The sequence below is a fragment of the Pteropus vampyrus genome, unplaced genomic scaffold, assembly GCF_000151845.1.
Source record: "Pteropus vampyrus isolate Shadow unplaced genomic scaffold, Pvam_2.0 Scaffold112, whole genome shotgun sequence".
Classification (NCBI taxonomy): domain Eukaryota; kingdom Metazoa; phylum Chordata; class Mammalia; order Chiroptera; family Pteropodidae; genus Pteropus; species Pteropus vampyrus.
This window is the reverse complement of record NW_011888893.1, coordinates 2,012,802-2,032,354: the sequence shown is the minus strand read 5'-3', so window position 1 is coordinate 2,032,354 and position 19,553 is coordinate 2,012,802. Positions and strand designations below refer to the sequence as shown.

General features: G+C 35.2%; 1 protein-coding gene across 1 annotated transcript in view; it reads right to left on the bottom strand.

The window, feature by feature from the left end:
* CNTNAP2 (contactin associated protein like 2) overlaps positions 1 to 19,553 on the bottom strand; it is a 1,200,002-nt gene that overhangs the window by 911,175 nt on the left and 269,274 nt on the right. The window contains exons 7-8 of the mRNA XM_011365532.2: positions 14,383 to 14,526; positions 11,059 to 11,323 (exon numbers count right to left, since the gene is read on the bottom strand). Of these exons, the coding sequence (XP_011363834.1) occupies positions 11,059 to 11,323; positions 14,383 to 14,526 (409 nt within the window). The remainder of the gene's footprint in view (positions 1 to 11,058; positions 11,324 to 14,382; positions 14,527 to 19,553) is intronic.

Below are 19,553 nucleotides of genomic sequence, written 5' to 3'. Positions count from 1 at the left end.
GAGATGAGTGAATCACAACAGTGGAGTTTACCATTTAAGATGGAACAAAGAAAAATAACTGTTATTCAAAATATGAGCTGCTATATTAGAGAATGGTGGATTAAAAAGGAAATGTTACTAAATTGATACTAAGTGATACTAAAACTGGATCTTGAAGGATGAGCAGGAGTTTACCAGGGTCACATGTAGAGGAAGAGATTCTTGGTAGACAGCGGAAAGCAGTCCAAGTACATGGTGTAAAGTAGGAAAAACGAAGGTCATATAAGCCAGCTGGGCTCAGTTTGTGCATACTCTTGTATGGGCATGCTCAGAAATCAGGAGTTATCTTGTAGGTAATGGGGGAAAAAAATCAAAGTATTTTCCTTGCATTTTAGAAATAAAAACTTGGATAATGTGAGAGAGAAATGAGAAACAACAAGAGAAATTATTTAAAAGGCTCCTTGGTGAATTCCAAGGAGACATGATAAGGACATCATTGGTGTCAAGTGCTGCATCCAACAAATATTTCGGATATGTCATATTCGATAACACCCGATCCAATGCGAATAGAAGCCAGTGTGTTGAATGAATGTGAGAGGCAATGTGGTAGAGTGGTCAAGAGGACTGACTTTAGACTCAAATTTTCCAGACTCCTTTTTAAGCTCTGCTATTTCCTAGCTGGAGAAGTCTGGGTGAGTTATTCTATCTCTATGCCTCTGTTTCTTCATCTATACAATGCAGATGATAATGTTCTTTATCCCAAGGAGTTACTGAATTAAATGACAATATATTTGTGCACATTATCTTCATTTAAACAGTGACCGGAACAGAGAAAGACCTCAATCAGTGTTAGCCAGTGGGCAATCTGGCTCCAGTCTATGCTATTAAGTACTATACCATAAAAATAGGACAATGACTGAAAAGAAACGTTCTTTCTGGCAATTAAGATGGCCTTGATTATCTTTTCAGGAGATGAATTTTTAAACTAGCATAAGGGAACGATGGATGGATGAGACACTCCAAAAGAACTGGTAGTACTTGCTAAATCATTACATGTGCTAGGAAAAGATGGAGAACAAAATGTGATTTTTTTCAAGGTTTTGAATGTGGGTCACTAGAAGAATTATTTTATCATTGATATAAATGAGTAAGGCAGAAGGTTTTACACTTAACTCACAAGGTCATTGGAGCCTTAGGCAAGATAATTTATGTAAAGGATTTAGCACACTGACAGTCACGGTGTAAGCATTTAAGAGCCATTAGTTATTATCGTAGTCATCATCACTATCTCAGGACCAAATGCTGGATGGCCCTGCAGTCTCATTTCTTCCAATCTTTTAGTTCTTTGGCAGAGTGCTGGACCAGCCAATCTGAGTCAGCACGATGTGGGGGCAGGCTGATATCCACCGGGCTGCAGAGGCCTCCCTTTTCTAACGAGGCAGCGTTTCTGACTCATGCCCTCATGATGATACAGCACATGAAAGGTGCAGGCTCCTCGCTGCTGGAATCTTGGCCATGGTGTCAGCTGAACATCTATGTCCAGCCAAAACTAAGAGCTTGGGGGATTGTGTGCACTGTACTATTTCCCTGCTTGTAAGCATCTCCACTTGCCCCTACACACACACATACACACACCCCCCCCACCCGATCAACTTGTGTTATACCTGCATGCCCTGAAATAACAGGGATTTGATGACAGAGAGGACAGTGAGGTGAAATTTGGTATAGATCTGCACAAGGACTGATAGAAGCATTTCTGTTTGGGAGATGGTTAAAAATTATACCCAACGAGAAAGGCAATATTTACAGGGAATAAGAGGTTACAACCTAGACTCAAGTCAGCAAAAAAATTCAGGATTCAGGATAAAATATCAGAGCACTGGGATGAGTGGAGAGAAAGACTCCTGAGCAGTCAGAGAGGATAGTGCTCCAGGATCTAGGAGGGAACGGGCAGCAGCGTGATATGCCTCGGGCAGCAATAACTCAGCTTCTGAATAGAGGTTCAGCAGTAGGGTTCCAACCTCTGAATGGGTCCCAGAAAGACTGGAAACACTGGAAGAAGAACTGGAAGTACTACTAGAAGAAAGACTGGCAGATTATCTGCATCTTTCAGAAAACATCACATGTTAGTAAGTGCTACAGCAAAGATCTAGGCAGAACTTGACTTGTAAAACTAAATCACAGGGAGTAAGGGGCGGGGGGAGTAGTGGCTGGAGAGAAGAATGAGGGCTCAGAAATAACGGCAGGAATTCCCTTATCAGACATAGGGTCCGTGCTTGGGGTACTGTGTCAGAATAAAATAAATCATAAAACTAAGTTATCATTGAAGATTGCTCCATCTACATAGCTACTTTGTGACACAAGGTCACCAAAAGTAAATACTTTCTAAAGAGTGTTATGTGGCTCCCCCCAAATCCTAGAGCTTTTATGAACAAAGAAAAGACACTAAGACGTGTGTGGTCAACATCTCGCAGGACATCCAGAGGAGCCATTCTTTAGTCTAATCTCAAGTCAATTTCAGGTTTCCAACTAGCTCTATCAGAATCTGTAGGATCCCTCTCACAGGAGTCTCATCTCCACAGCAAATTATCATGAATCCTTATCATAACCCAATGTTCCTAAATTCTTCACAAGTGGGATGGCTCAAATTGCTTTAAAATCATCAAAGAAGAAAAGTACTATCTCACAGTCTGAATTTCCTGGTCAAGTTCATTATCCTGGGTAACTCTCATCCTGAGATTAATGGGGGATGTGAGGGTAGGGGACAAGTTTACAATCCATTGACTCTGTGTTCTTTCTGATTATACAGGCAACCAATCTCTGATTGCTCTACGCCAACACTCTTTTTTATTTTTTAACTATTTAAAACAAAATTATATATACTCAATGGCAAAAGTGTCTAAAGTTGATGTGATGGTTGATTTTATGTATCAATTTGATGAGGCCACAGGGTGCCCAGATGTTTAGTTAAACAGTATTCTGGGCATGTATGTGAGGGTGTTTCTGGATGAGATTAACATTTGAATCAGTGTATTGAATAAAACAGATTGATCCCTCTGGTGTGGGTGGGCCTCATCCAATATGAAGGCCAGAACAGAACAAAAAGGCAGAGGAAGGAGAATTCCCTCTCCCCGCCTGACTTTGGAGCCCCAATACTGATCTCCTAAGTTCAGACTCAACCTAAAATATCAACTCTTCTTCATTCTCAAGCCCACCTGCTTTCAGGCCAGATCTTACAGCATCAGCTCTCCTGGCTCTCAAGCCTTCAGACTTGGAGGGGAACTACCCCATGGGCTCTCCTAGGTTTCCACTTGCCAAATGCAGATCTTATGACCTCTCAGCCTCCATAATTGCGAGCCCATTCCTTCTAATAAATCTCTCTTTATATATATGCATCCTATTGGTTATGTTTCTCTGGAACATCCTAATACAGGTGACTTACTATCTCTCTATTATATAAATCTACATTGCTTAATTAATTTATTAATTACTCTATCAGAGAAATTTCAGCCCTTAAACTTATATGACAGATAAAGACGATGGGCCTCTCAGTGAACCTCATCTGGTCCCTCCTGGGAGTTTTTACCTCCATTTTATTCACCTAAGTTTACTAGATTTTATCCTCTCCTTGCAATTTTTAAAAATTATTGTACACACATAGACACAATCATGTTTTATTCATCTTCCCTGAAAAAGGCATAGGATATTTACAAAGGCCCAGAAACCTTATAGAAACTAGAGTGAGTATAGTACCTTAGAGCGTGATTATAAAATAAAATGTCTCCTTCTCTTTCAAAAGAGTAAGTCAATACCTAATATCACAAAACTTTCCCCCAGCCTCTTTTTTTCTTTCATGTTGGAATATAATGCTTCTATTGATGTGAAAATGCACTATCATGCACAGAAGTATAATTAAAGGTAGATTTCCACTCAGCTTGCATGATGATAGTACAGCCACTTTAGGAATTGAAATATAATAAAAAGTCAGCTAGGTGAAGCTACCCAGGAGCACTATACTATTCACTCAGATGCTTTTTATTTGGCACCATGTGGCTCTCACAGCAAGTCTACCTGTGAATTTGGGAGAATAAAATAAGCAAACTGCGTTGCAGCAATGTCCAAGGTTATCTACACTTATATTTATCTGTCTATGCAGAGCTACATCCATCTCACTTTGGCTGTTACTAAATGAGAGGAGAGGTGTTGTCCGAGTATAAACGTAGATTCCTGATTAAAACGAGCTCAGTGCTCTATGAATCAACTTTTCTGATGCCCCATCTTCCCCTAAGAATCCAGAGACGTGTTTTACCTTCATCACATTAAAATGATGAATTTCTGAGTTTTCCTTGAAAATTTTGGATATTTAGAAGTTTATCAAAAAGTAAGGAAATTTAAAAATTAATTTTTAACTACTATTTTGGTAGAAGTATATGTATGTTATTTGGGAATAAAGAGATTCGTATCCACCAATTCATTATTAAGAAAGAAAAATAAAACCTATTCTTTGATAGCTAGCAACAGTTTTAAAGGAAAATGCCTTTATATATGAATTTATTGATCTATACTGGGTGGAGGGGAGGGTTTAAAACTACATAGAAGGCATGTACACAGAAGAATTTGTTCAAAATTAGTTATATATATTTTCAGATAAAAGCTCATAGATCCAACCCTCAAATTTCTGCATCAGAATATAAAATGCTCCGTTTGTTATGCAAATGTCATTAAGGAAATTATGCTGGAGCTCATTTTTTTAGAACAGACTTTTAAAAAATCTACTACACGTATGTTTCTAACAGAGCAAGGAAACTAGAATTTTTAAGCTGATATAGCTTACTCTATGAAGTTTCCACCCATAATATTGTTAAGCATTCCGCTTTTTAGAAATATCATTCTATTTTTAATCATTTAATAAAAAGTATATCTTTTTGTTGTTTTTTAACAGTAATAAGTTTTTATTGTAGTAAATTTGGATATTATGAAAAATATATTAAAGAGGTTAATCATGAACTGATAATCCATCAATTAGAGATGATTATTATTAGTATTACTCAGATTTTTACTTCATTTTGAACTATTTTCTACTTATATATTTATAATAATACTGAGGTATTTTTCTTTACAGACTTTTACAGGTATTTTTATTTACTACATTTTTCACTGGTATTAAATTTTCTTTAAAAAACATAATTTCTCATGACATAATATTCTACATAAAGATGCTCTCTTTAATCATCTCTTCATTTAAAATATTTAGTTTGTTTTCTATTACTTTTTTATTTTATATATATTGTGACAAATACTTCTGTGTGTTTGTTTCTGTAGAATCAGAATGATTTAAATTTAAAAGATCAAAGGAGAGTGACATTTTTAAGACTTCTAATTACTTATGGTTTAAACTTGAATTAAAGAATATAATATGTATTACTAAATAAATTCTCCAATCACTTTTGCTGTATTGTAAAAATTTGCTTATAGCATATGAAGTAATGCCTAGATAAACGTTATTTAACTTTTGAGTTATGGGAATTTATTTTTAAAAGTCTTATAATAACATCAGCAGTTTGAAATCACAGAGCTGAAAATCATTTCTCAATAAACAATTAAAACATAAAAAGAATCGTATTGCAAACTAGACCCTTCTTTCCTTATGTGAAAAAAAAGAAACTCCACGATGCAAGCTATCACTGACTTTTGGAAATTGTAATGACTTAATTCTTTCAAATATCGATGTGCTAACTACCTTTCCAAATATCCATAAAATCGAAAGAAGAGCTATTTAATTGCTTCGAATATACAGCACCACAAGCAGTCCCAGGGAAATGCATTTATCAAGACTGAACTAGCAACTGGCCAGTATTTACCAGCAAGTTCCCCAGTGAACGAAAAGCCAAGAAAACGTCTACTCCTCCTGCTATGGTCTAAATGTTTCCATCTCTCCAAATTCATGTACTGTTGACCCTTGAGCAATATAGGGTTTAGGCACACTAACCTCCACAACACACAGTCAAAAGTGAACATAAAACTTCTGACTTCCCCAGAGTTAACTACTAATAGCCTACTGCTGACCGGATGCCTTACTGATAACATAAAGTATCAACTAACATATTTTATATGTTATATGTATTGTATACTGTATTCTTATAATAAAGCTAGAGAAAAAATATTATTTAAAAAATCATAAAGAAGAGAAAATACACTTACAGTATTTACTGAAAATAAAATCCACATACAAGTAAACCCACACAGTGAGAGCCCATGTTGTTCAAGGGTCTACTGTGTTGCTATCCTAATGCCTGGTGTGATGGTGTTAGGAGGTGGAGCCTGTGGGAGGTTACTGGGCATGAGGGTGGAGCTTTCCTGAATGGGATTACTGCTTTTATAAAAGAGACTCCACAGAGCTCCCCAGTCCCTTCTATCATGTGAGGACACAGCCACAAGTCCACAATCTACAACCTGGAGAACAGCCTTCAGCAAAGTCTGACCACGCTAGCTAGCAGTACCCTGATCTTGGGCTTCTGGCCCCCAGAACTATGAGAAATAAACGTGTATTATTTATAAGCCACCCAGTCTATGGCATTTTACTACAGTGGCCTGAGAGGACTAAGATATCTTACCTTAACATACCCAAATAGAACTTAAGTTTACAAAGAAACAAAAGTAAAACAAGACCACAAAAAGATTTTCTTTGGAGACAAAGATATTTGCTGAGTGCAGTTTTCTGACACAGTGCAGTTGCTGAAAAGTCATTCTAAAATTAAAGCAATGTCTACAGAAACAAAACAAGAAAGTTTGAATACTTCAGCTGAGCAAACAATTGATTTAGGACCAGTGCAAACTCTGAATGATTGTTCTGAAAGGCTTTGTTTACATGAATAAAAATTGTTTTTAATAGGTGAGAAAGGTCTCATTAATAGAATTACTTTCCTTCTTCTATATATAAATGCTGAATCGCATTTTATGACCTTATTAACAAGGGCAGACCACAAATTTAGAGTATTATTCTAAACATCTGTTTGTGATTTAGTGCTTTAAAATTTTTTTGCATTTTGCAAAAAAAAAACCTTATCTCAAATGGTAGTAGGGTTTTGTTTTGTTTTTTTTGACTTTATATCAGACAGTAATACACATGTAATACCTTCTTACTACTATTATAATAATATAAATCTGTTCCTGAAAGATATATTTAGTTTTCCCATACAGAGTCATAAAGTAAATGCCATTAGGCAACTAAAACTTTAAAAAATACCAACTCTTCAATTGAGAGGATAAATCTGTAGGTCAGTGGATCCCAAGTTGTTTTTAGGCCATGAAATCATTTCGTGGACCATAGCAATTTTTTTTTAATGGAAACAAAAAAGAAAACATCAAAATAGGGGAGTACATCTAAAGTAGTAAGATAAGTTTTATTTCATAAAACTTTGTTTTGGTATGTATTGGGTGTGATAGAAACCGTTTTCAAACTGTGTTTTGATTAAAATCATTTGAACCTAGATGACATTACGCTATATGAAAAAAACCAGATACAGAAAGACAAAAACTCTTGTGATCTCATTTATATGCAGACTCTGAAGAGGTCAAATGCATAGAATCAGAGAGTAGAAGGGTGGTTGCCAGGGGTGGGGGTAGGGGAAATGGGGAGATGTTGGTCAAATGGCACTGTCAGTCAGGAGAGGAAAAAGTTCTGGGGATGCTAACATACAATATGGCGATCACAGTTAATAATGCTGTATTGTATACTTGAAATTTGCTAAGAGAGAAGATCTTAAGTGTCCTCCCCCTCTTCCCTCACACACAAGTAACTAGGTGAGGTGATAAATGTCTTAATTAACTTGATTGTGGTAATTATTTCACAATATTTATGTAAACTAAATCACCATGAAGTAAGTCTAAAAAAATAATATTGTACAACCTAAATATACATAATTTTAATTTGTCAATCATACCTCAAAAAAGCTGGAAAAAACAACTTAAAAAATCCCAAATCATTTTAAAAGCACAGTTCTAGGTCCACCTTCCCTAGGGTTCTGAATATAAAAGTAGAAATAAAAATTATCCTCACAGCGAACAGATGTTATCCATTCAACCTTTCTTGTACCTGTTTTGTCCTTTTACCACTTATTCCACACTAAAGGTAATGCATAAATATGTATTCACCAATCGGTAATGATTATTCTACGCAGAAATAAATATAGTCAAATGTTTTATACAAGTGTTGCAACTTGGAAAATATTTTCATAGAAAGATAACCCACTTTGTAAATTCAAGGTTACTCAGAGTTTGAATTTTACAAGTTGAGTCCACTGTCAATAACTAATGAGATTCTTGAAAATTAATCACAACTTGGAGGGAAATATACAAAAAGACAGTGAACGATATATTGAATATTCCGAAATTTACAGGATTTATTTTGAATTCATCACCAAAGAACAATGATGTCCAAGACAGACTAAAAAGGCTTTTGAGCCACCTGAATTATTTTCATCCTGGACCACAGAATTAACTAAAAACAAAACCAAGTTAGAACTGTATATTAATAGACAGTATCTGAGTATCGCCATATTGACATCTGAATGTACTACTTCAGAATTAGTGTGTATGCGTGCGCACACGCACTTGTGTGTATACACACCAAAATATTGTTAGTGGGCATTTTCCTCTTCTAGATTTTCCTTGTATCTTTGACAAGCTATTTCAAAAAAAGAAAAAGGACTGATATTCTTCAAGTTCATACTGCTGATAAGAATAGAGTAGACATAATATAGAACTATCTCCCTCTGTTAAAGCAAACATTAGTGCCCTGGGTTAACTTATCTTCCTAAATTAATTATTTTCTCAGTGGTGCTACTTACACTGTTACTTATACGTTTAACTAAATTTAGTATAAGGCATTAAAATACGAATGAAAATTGTCTTCTACGGACTCTATTTGTAGAATAAATGAATATAGTTGTCACATATTGGATTCCTTTGTTCTTTCTTTCCTTATTTTTTAATAAACAATTTAAATGAGTACATTGTACAACTTTTTTGAATGTATGTGTATTGATTTACTTACTAAATTTCTCAAACTTGAGCAATGATATCTGATACAATCTCAGTTTCTACTACAAGTGTAGAAAAAAAAGGAAATATTCAAAACATTAAGGTATTTTCAATGTAATATATGAGCGAGACTAAAGAAATATTTAGATTTCATATCAGTTTCCCTTTATTTGCACAGATTCTATGTTAAATTGACACAAATAACTAAAGTCTAATTTTATCATATTTAAGCAGATCTATTAAGGTATATTAGTTGTTAAATATTAGCTTCCTTTCTTCTTTATTTTTTAATAAACACATTTTAAATTAGATGAGAGTATCCTGGAGTCCTATATTAGACCACATGAAATTAATAAATGTTTATTGATTATTATGTTTAAGATCCTATTCTTTCCATTATAATGGTTCCAGGAAGTTGGTTTGTTAAGAGATTACCAGGAGGGAGGCCTTGCTACTTACATTTTTATATAGTCATCAGAAAAGAATCATTAATCATAACAGAATTTAGTGAGGAGTTTTTTAACTGTGGTAAATATTTACATGTGTATTTTTTTATGTGTTATTCTGATCTCTCCAGATATTTTCTATTTGCTCTAAATCTCCCCAAGTGAATTTATATTGGAAGTAGTGATAAAATATGATTGATCAAACATTTTGACTAAACATTCAGAGAAAAAGCAAAACTAACAGAGCATAAACAGAAAAAATAAATAGGAAGTTCACGATAGCTTTTGATTTCAGAAACATCTCTGCCAGAATGGTTACTATCTCTTCCTTGAATCCCTTTCAGTAAAAGTCCACACAGCCATGCCATATAGAAACACAAAGCCTATTTTACAAAAGGACACATAACCTTCAGCAAGAAATATTCTGTTAGTGAATACTATTTCAAAGGGCCATAGTGTTGAACTTGACAAACATTCCCAGAGCCCCTCTTCCATTATAGGTGCTGTTTTATATCCTAGAGATAGAACAGGCATGGCTTCTGCCTTCAAAGAGCTGACAGCAAGCATAGAGGAGAAATGGGATGGAGATGAATGATAGGACGTGATATAAACTGTGCTGAAGGTATGCATATGGTATCACGAGTGAACGGAGAATGTTTAGATATCAGAGCCGGCAGTCATGCAGTCCAGGATTCTGTCATGAACTTCCTCTCTTAGTATTCTGTACATCTGAACAAGGGGCTCAGCGAATATTCATATTCTCTGTCTTCTAATTAGTCCTTTACAAAATAAAAACAACTATTGCAAGGAACGTCTAGAGGAATTTGGTAAAAATTTTACTCTTTATCAGTCCTATAGCACACTCAATTTTTCTTTGCTTAGAACATCTCATTTTGCAAGATCAACTTTTTTTGTACCATATTACTCAAAGAATATTCCATAACTGCTAAACTTGTTCAAATGACAACAATATTACCTAAGCAGCTCAGCTTATCTACCACTGATGTCAAGTTTAAGAATTATCTTACTTAGCCAAGTTGGTCTTCCTTTAGTTGATACATATATCTTGCATTCACCCTTGTTTGTCTGTCTTTTTATTCTGTGACAATTTGCATAAATTTAGCAAGACTGCTTTAAAGTATTACTTAGGCAGTTGAATATGCCTTTAAACCCATAATCAAATTAATACAATCCCATTACTAATAGTAAAAGATATTTGAATGTCCATGAAGTCAAAGGATACCAGATACTATCAGGTTAGCAAAATAAACACTTTGTTTTTAAACATAAGATATTCACCTAGAGAAATATCCATTTCTCTATTAAAAATGAACTAGCACTTATATAAAATAGGAGATCTGGGTGCTCTAAGACAGTCTCAACCAACTTTCCTCCTTGCCCACTCCGTAACCTCTCAGCAAGGCTCCAAGTTTCCATTATCAATTAGCACTCAGGGCAACCAAGAGATAATCCCCAAAGTCTGAATTTAAACATAACCACCAGCATGTAACACCAACAAAACAAAACAAAACAAACATGTGGAACTCACATTAGCAGCTACAGGAGCAAACATCAAATAGATTTCACTGACCTGAGGAAATATCTATTTGGCTCATCTTGGTCTGCGTGATGTTGATATGAACAGCAACTTTGCTTTCAGTGAGGTCAATCTCCACATTGCCCAAATTATCTGCAAAGTGACTGAAGAGCAGGAGACCACTGGGGTTCCAAGTTCTGAACTGAAAACTGACTGAAAACAGGTCTTGGTCCAGCCGTCCAGGCACCTCCAAGTAACTGGTAGCATTGAAAAAGACAGGCACTGTGTAGGGCTCCACACATGAGAAACTCAAATTTCCCTGTGAAACAGAAGGGCAATGTGTGAGGAACATGCAGAATAAAATCAGCATCCATGTAAGATAGTAGACAAAGCTACAGTTCTACAAATTTCAAAACATAGCTTTAGCCTGTGCCAAACTCTCACACGCAGCAGTGTGGCATGGATTCAGTAGTTGGATACGTTTGCATGAATCTATTTGGTATGTGTACCTAACGAGGTACAGAAGTTGGCCATCAAGTTGAAGAATGTAGTCCATCATGGTATTGACTGCCTGACAGCCTGATGTAATGGGCTGATCCAAGGATGGGCTGTACATCTCTGTAAGTTTGAGTGTGGACCCCTGGACCACTGAACAGCTGCTGCTCCCCAGGGATGATGCATCAGCCAGGGAGGAGATGCCACTGCCTTCTTCTGGATGGCTTATTCCAGTGTTCATTAATATATTAATCTGGTCTCAGTGAGAACTATGGCCATTTGGTTGCAATTTATTAAACTGATATTATGGGGCCAATAATATTGGGTTTTATCACCACATCTAATATATATAATATTTGGCATCAGCATAATTGTGATTATATCAGATTATTATGTTATTCAACTCAAAATTCCATTTAAATTCCTGTGAACTGTGCTTAAATCAAAATGCATTAAAGATTATGGAACAGTGACATAAATGTACAAAATGAAAACAAAATTTGCAAAACTACTCCTTCCCTTTCATACTCCATTCAGATACAATGAATTTTATATTACAGGGTCTAAGTACTTTCTTTTTAAAGATTTGAAAATTCACACTTGCTTCCAAACCTCTTTTATCCCACCATTATATTTTGAGGATTATAATATGATGATATTTTCAACTGGCCCTTCGAATTTTTTTTTTACATAACACCACTTATCTTATCCCTGGATGCATAGTTTTTCCATTTCAGCACATTAACCATTAAATTTAAGGCAGGCTCTCTCTGAATTATATTCAAATTAAATTTTTACTATATCTTCACAGATGATTATTTTTAAATGCTTACTTTCACTGATGAAAACACTGCCTATCCATAATAACTGGGATGTTGTAACGACCACCACACATTTGTGTTGGGGGGATTGTCTCCTAGCAAAATTAAAGGTCCCTCCTGAATAACGGTGCTGACTCTGGAGTCAGTGTGTAACGAGGGAATGGGTGTGCGCATGGAGAGGGCTGCAAAATGAGAGCTGAGTCGATTTCACTGAAATATCAGGACCTGACATCTTTGAAAGCAAATTTCCTACATATTTGCCTTTGAAGAGCTACCTGATAAACATCCTGTTTGGGTCTATTCTGCCTAACATTTTAATCTGTATATGTATGTTTATTTAAAAGTATATTCTATGCCTGCTCATTTTATTTTAAGAAATATAGTAGTTTATGCTTTACTCAGTACCTTTGCTGTTCAAGTAAAACAGCACCAATTATAGATGCAATGTTCTGAGATAGATATAGTAGTTGAGTCTGGTTGACATATTCTCAAGGAGTTTCAAAGATTGTATTTCAAGCCACTTGTTCAGATTAGGAAAGTAATTTAGATGACTGCAATACATTTCACATTAAAGTTGATTTTGGAATGAATCTCCATAGAGCAATTCTTCATAGTTTTGGGTACCTAATGGACACATCTCAGAACCAACTGGGAGATTTGGGTAGAAATATCACATTACCTCTTCTTAAAGTTGCAAATAATGGAAAGACTATTATGATGATTTGGATTCTGTACCTTTCTATTTTAAGCAACAATTTCTGAGAGAACAGAAGGACCCCAGTGCCATTTTATACAATGCTCAAAATAGCATATGTATTAATACTGCTCTAGATAAGAACACAGTATGGAAGGAGACCATGACCTTGGGGGGTCTGTCTGCCACTCATATTCAGTTACCCTGCAAAGTTATTTCTCCTGGTTAAATCTCAGTTTTCCCACCTACGAAATGTAACATGCCTAGCACGGTGCCTACTGCCTATAAATGGAGCTATCACTATTTTTCTCTATAGTCAATATGCTTTATGAAATAACTTCATCAAAGTTAAATTTTTAGCTCTTAGTATAACTTTATAACTTTTAGAAAAATAATTATTAAAGAAAAAATTTACATTGCCCAACCTAAATGAATCCTGTTTATTCATAGGGGATTTCCATTTGTCCACTCATTTTATGAAAACTCTAGGCTCAAATAAACGTGGGGCAATGAGACCATCAGAGCTCATTTAGAGCACAATACCTGCACTCATTATATTACCTACTTCCAGTGGCTCTCAACTGTATGGATCTGGAATCCCAGACTCTCTTAAACAATGTTCTGGGCTGAAGTAGACCCTGTTCTTGAAGAATGACGGGGAATACACACACTAGATTTTTAAGTTGATACCTTTTAGTGATCCTAAGCAGTGTCATAGAGAGGCAGGTGTGCTAGAGCATTCTCTGATTTTTGCTCTCCTGCTTGAAACAGTTAAACCTGGAAATGTCCACGCCAGAGCCAGAAGACCACTGTGAGCTTCTGTCACAGCTTTCACCATCCAGTGGTAATCAATCATTATTTAATGGTATAATGTTTAGTATGTTTAGAGCCTTGGAAAAAAGTGCACTTATTAATATACTTAGATTAATTCTCTTTGGAAATATGGAAGTGAATATAACAAAGTTTCTGGTTTTCACACTTTTAAAATATGGAATTAAGTCATAAACAAGAAGTAGAGGGCCATAAATGATGAGACATTTAGAAACATGATGCTGTCAATTTAAGGGCTGCAGAACTGCTGGGGTGAAGCCTATCTCATGGGGAGCCCAGATACACTGGTGCTAAAGTTCTATGCTGCATTTGAATAAAACTCGATGCCTGTTTCAGGCTAACTGAACTCAAAAAACGGTGTCTATTCTGAATCTATCTGGTACCTATGCGTTTAGTAACTCTAAAGTCAGTTTTACACTGTCGAGTCCAACATAAGCATGATGAAAAATGCTATGATGTTGTTGTTCAACTGTCCATAGAAAACACAAATTTTTTGATCTTTCTAGGAACCAACATTTTGGGGGTGACAAATCTTACCACATTTGAGGGCTCCAGTTTCTTCCTTCTTGCAAGATCAGTTATGTTGTTGCCATTGTAGTTAATGCTTTCCATGCAGCCTTTGAAATTCTTTCTACTGCTGGAACTCGGCTTACCAGAGAAAGGTATGCCTCCAAAGGTTATCTTTAAGAAAAAAGATAAAATATGCACATTCAAACTGTATTCGACTTAAAAAAAAATAACAACATTCACAATAAATTAGACAAAACTAATAATACAGCCAAAGTCAGTTATCTTTAATTCGACCAATATACACAGATATTTTTCTGTCTCCAAAATCTGTTACATATTAAATTATGTTGCTATTAAAGTGCATAATAGTATCATTAATTTTAACAATTATAACCTTAACAAGAAAATAGTAACAATCCCTTGCATTTTTGCTATCTGAAAGGCATTTTATAAATTCTCTGAGACTATTTTAAAAGATTTTTATACAGCAAACATTTTATTAATATTAAAAATACATTTTTATGTTTATCATTCAAAGACATACTATCAATAAATGCTTCTAGTCATCATGAGATAATCAGCACTAATATATAAGTTGATAAAACTGTAGCCAAAAGCAGAGAATATTGTATTTATCCTATTTAGACTTACTATAGTAAAAAATTCATTAGGCTTATGGTGAATACAGAAATTCATTCAAAAAGTTGCATTACTATATTGCTTAGGAACATCTTAGAACTTGGGGGCTATAATTTGAGAAGTATAGGCTTAAAGATATTATAGGTCTTCTAAATCCTAAGGAATAAAGTTAATGCTCCTTCCTGTGCTTCTCTATTATCTCCTGTAAAAAGAAAGTATGTATTTTTCTATAAATCTTTAGTAAAATTATAGTACTGTAATATTTTCAAACAATACAAAATTATGCTTATTTATGCACTGCCAATAACAACTACTGCTAATAATGAATTAATAAATGAATCTACTAATCATAGCTGTACTATCAAGATATATAATCTAGATGTTATATGTTTTAATTATCAAAGTTATGATTAATTTTTCTTACAAAGTTTTGAAAATGAAGCAACAGTTAAGATAGTTTTAAATGTCAAGACTTTGTATTTAAAACATAAGGCAAAGGTCTTTGAGTTCTAAGAGGCCATTAGAAAGTTATTTTGTTATTTAGTGTCATGGCATTTTAAATTCTTAATTAGTTTTAGGGGAAAAAGCACAAACTAACATGGTTTATGAGACAAAATAGAAAAATAACCAAAGATTTCACTTAAAATAAAAAAAATAATGGTTAGATGTATATCATTTACCAGAAAGTGTATATATAGGAAGAAAAGAGGAAAACTGAAGATATATGAAGAATTAAGAAACCACAAAAAAAATACTAGAGAGTAATCAAATGATGGAATTATTGAAAATATATTTTCAATTGGCACTGAACTGGACTTATTAGGTAGATATAAGTGTACCTAATACCAAGGGTAAGAATTATTGATACTTAAGCGGAGTGTTGTTTCCTATCCATCATTTATTTATCCATTTCTTCCCAGTTGACAGTAATAAGACCGTCTATGTTTAATGATGTGCACCATCATATTTCGAATGATATTACTAAATACTATTTTAAGTGCTGTTTTATTCCTTCTCTGTGTGCAGAGTTTCTTTATTTGGGGACTTTTATTTTCCTTTAGGAGGATGATTCAAACGCTCCTTGTGTTCCTCTGCTTTCAGCAACCTGTGGCACATGTCCTATCTTGTGGAAGGTGCCCTGGTGAAGCATCGCAGGCTCAATTAACCAGATTCCTTAAATTAAGAGATGTGGGTTCAAATCCCAGTTCCCAATGTAACTAATCATATGATGTTAGGTGCTCTCTTCTTTCTGGTTATATATTCTCATTAGTAAAATGAAGTGGCTGGACCACAAAACAACTTCTAATATTATAATAATTATTCTGATAATAAAAACATATTGCAGTTGCTAGATTAATAATCAGACTCATATGATCAACTTATTAATGATACTGTCATTCAATGACAATCTTGATTCTGAAATATAACTGCATTAACTATTTTGTTAGCTACCAAGAGTTTACAAAGTTTGGCAAAGACTACTAGATACCTCTAGTATTTTTCCTACCTTCTTTGGGGGGGGGGGAAATGCTTTTCAGCTGTGCACACTGCTCCCCAGCCAATATATGGCATTTACCAACCTCTCTGAAGCAACTTTTGGTCTGATTAGATTTAAATGAAAGAGCTGTGTGTGACTCCAAAAATTATAATTAAAGGCGAGGGAAGAGGACAACCTCTTTCACTGTCTCTTCCTTCCCACTGGCTGCAACGCAAGGTGGAATGGAAGTAGCTATCTTAGCACAATCTGCAGTGAAAATGGAGTAGCAGCAAGAGAAAAGCAGACCAGGATCTTGATGACCATGATGCTGTAATTCGAGCGCAGAGTTACCTGCCTAGGGGTTCTTTTTATATGAAAGAGAATAAACATGAGCTTGTTATATGCAGTCTAATTAATTGCAACTGATACACACACATATGTATAGTAACTTCTATTACTTCCTGTTGCCTCCTTACATACCCCTGTAAGAAATGTGCTATTATATTCATTTTAAAGAAGGGGGGATATGATTTTTCCACTGTCACACAACTAGTAAGGGGCAAAAAGGGACTCAAACCCAGGTTTTTCACTCCAGTTTGAGGTCATGCAGTTGATTCTCTCCAAAATCTTAACCAGTTTCTCTCTACAATTCTTGCCAGGTCCTACAGTGGACAAAGGGGTCCATTCCTCCAGTTTCTGAGCTGAGCTGTATGGCAAAGGCAAGGGATACTATCCAAAGTGAATGCGCCCTGGAATTTAGCTGAAGAGAAGAGAGAAGCCCTGCCAAACACTAGTCTACTGTCCTGCCCTATAATTTCACTGGCTAAGAAATAAAAGAATGAAGCCAAGTGCACCTTCGTATCACTGCACTCTTCTCTGGTCACCACGTAGCCCCAGCCTGATGGCAAATGGTGATCGGCTCTCTCTGTGGTGTAACTGGGCTACAGAGAGGTGAGTGAGGTGAACTGGTAAACCCAAGCCCTTCTTCCACAAAACATTCTCACATCAGTTAGGTCAAAGAAGCAAATTTGTTTCTGTTGTTTCTTTCATGATATACATCTGTAGAAATGGTAATAGGTGTTCTTTATTTACCGCCAGCAGTGGCGTGCAGAATCCTGGTCATACTGGCTCATGAGAACTGATTGTTAAACAGAGCCATTGTTAAAAATCAAATTATATAAGCTTTAAATTAAACAAATTTTATTAAACAGAAAATTAGTAACTACTCAGAACTCATCTCTACATTTTACTATCATGTATGCCCTTAAAGTTATTTACAGTTATTATGTCCCTATGATAGAAATACTGTATATTGGTGTAGTGTAATAAATATATTTGGTCTTTGTCCCCAGTTTCTGGCACAGAGCTCCTAAAATCCTTGGATTTCCTGAGTGACGGGAGTGTCTTTTGTTATTCATAACTGGCTCCTTTTAAGGTTTGTGTGTATTTACTGTGTGGATGAGTCAAGGAGATAAGGGCAAAAACAGTGAGACAGACTCTAGCAGAGTCTCTAACTTACTTTAAACGAGTAAGCAAAGTGAGGCCCTTCGTATGAAGATAAACATGTACACACATAAAGGAAGCCCAACCACTTTCATTGCAGTTCATGCCAATAACTGCAGTATCCTGGAGGAAAGTAATATATAATCAGCAGTACTATAAAGAGAAATAAGTTGATTCTTTCTCAGTGAATTGACATTTCTTCCTAGTGTCTTTCTCTAACAGAAATGTCCCAGGCAGTGTGGTCTACAGATGAGGTTCTCAAACATGGTATTGTATACAGATGGGCTTCGAAGTGTCCATGAACTGCTGACCCTGGATGGAAAGGGTTCTGTGTGCATGAATATTCACAGACATGTCATCGCAAACGCAGTGGGGCCTATGACCCTACATTTTCAATTCTATTCTTTGAAAACTGGAATTGTGTTTGCCCACTGCTAATGTTCGAGGATTTCTCACCTCTTCTGTGATACTTCAAAGTTTATTAATGCAGAATGAATAATTCATCTTTAAGTTCTCTCATAAAGTGGGAAATAAGTCACATTAGCCAAGAATAATATTAATTTAGAGAAGACAGAAATTTCTGGGATTTTCACATTCTTTCCTTTTTGGCAATCATTTTTGCTTAAAATAAATCTTTTTTGGAGGGGTAATTATTTCCTGATAACAATTTTTTTAATGTTAATAAAGTATCTATACCAGCATTTATATAGCATATTCTATTCTAAATTCCTATTTAGGGCAAATCAAAACCACAATGAGATACCATCTCACACCTGTTAGAATGGCTATAATCAACAGGACAAGTAATAACAAATGTTGGAGAGGATGTGGAGAAATAGGAACCCTCGTACACTGCTGGTGGGAATATAAATTGGTGCGGCCACTATGGAAAGCGGTATGGAGGTTCCTCAAAAACTAAAAATTGATCTACCATATGATCCAGCAATCCCTCTACTGAGTATTTACCCTAAAGACTTGAAAACTCATATTCGAAAGGATATTTTCACACCAATGTTCACAGCAGCATTATTCACGGTGGCCAGAACATGGAAACAACCAAAGAGTCCTACGATAGATGACTGGCTAAAGACACTGTGGTACATATACACAATGGAATATTATTACTCAGTCATAAGAAAAGATGAAATACTGCCATTTGCAACACCATGGATGAACCTTGAGATAATCATACTAAGCGAAATAAGCCAGACAGAAAAGGTTGAAAATCACATGACAGCACATATGTGGGATATAAACCTAAAAGCAATAAATGAACAAGACAAACAAACAGAGATTCACGGACATGGACAATGGACTAGTGGTTACCAGAAGGGAGGGAGGAGGGGGAAAATTAAAAAAATAAAATGTTAAAAACAAATAAATTCCTATTTAGGAATATATGTAATATATACCTATTACAGAAAATTTAGAAACTATTTAAACATATAAATAAAATAGAAAACAGTCATAAATCCCTTTTCACTTATTATTTTATGGTGAGTATATTCCACATTCCTAAAAAACACACACACACATATATATATAAATATATATATGTATAGATAGATATAGATATTGA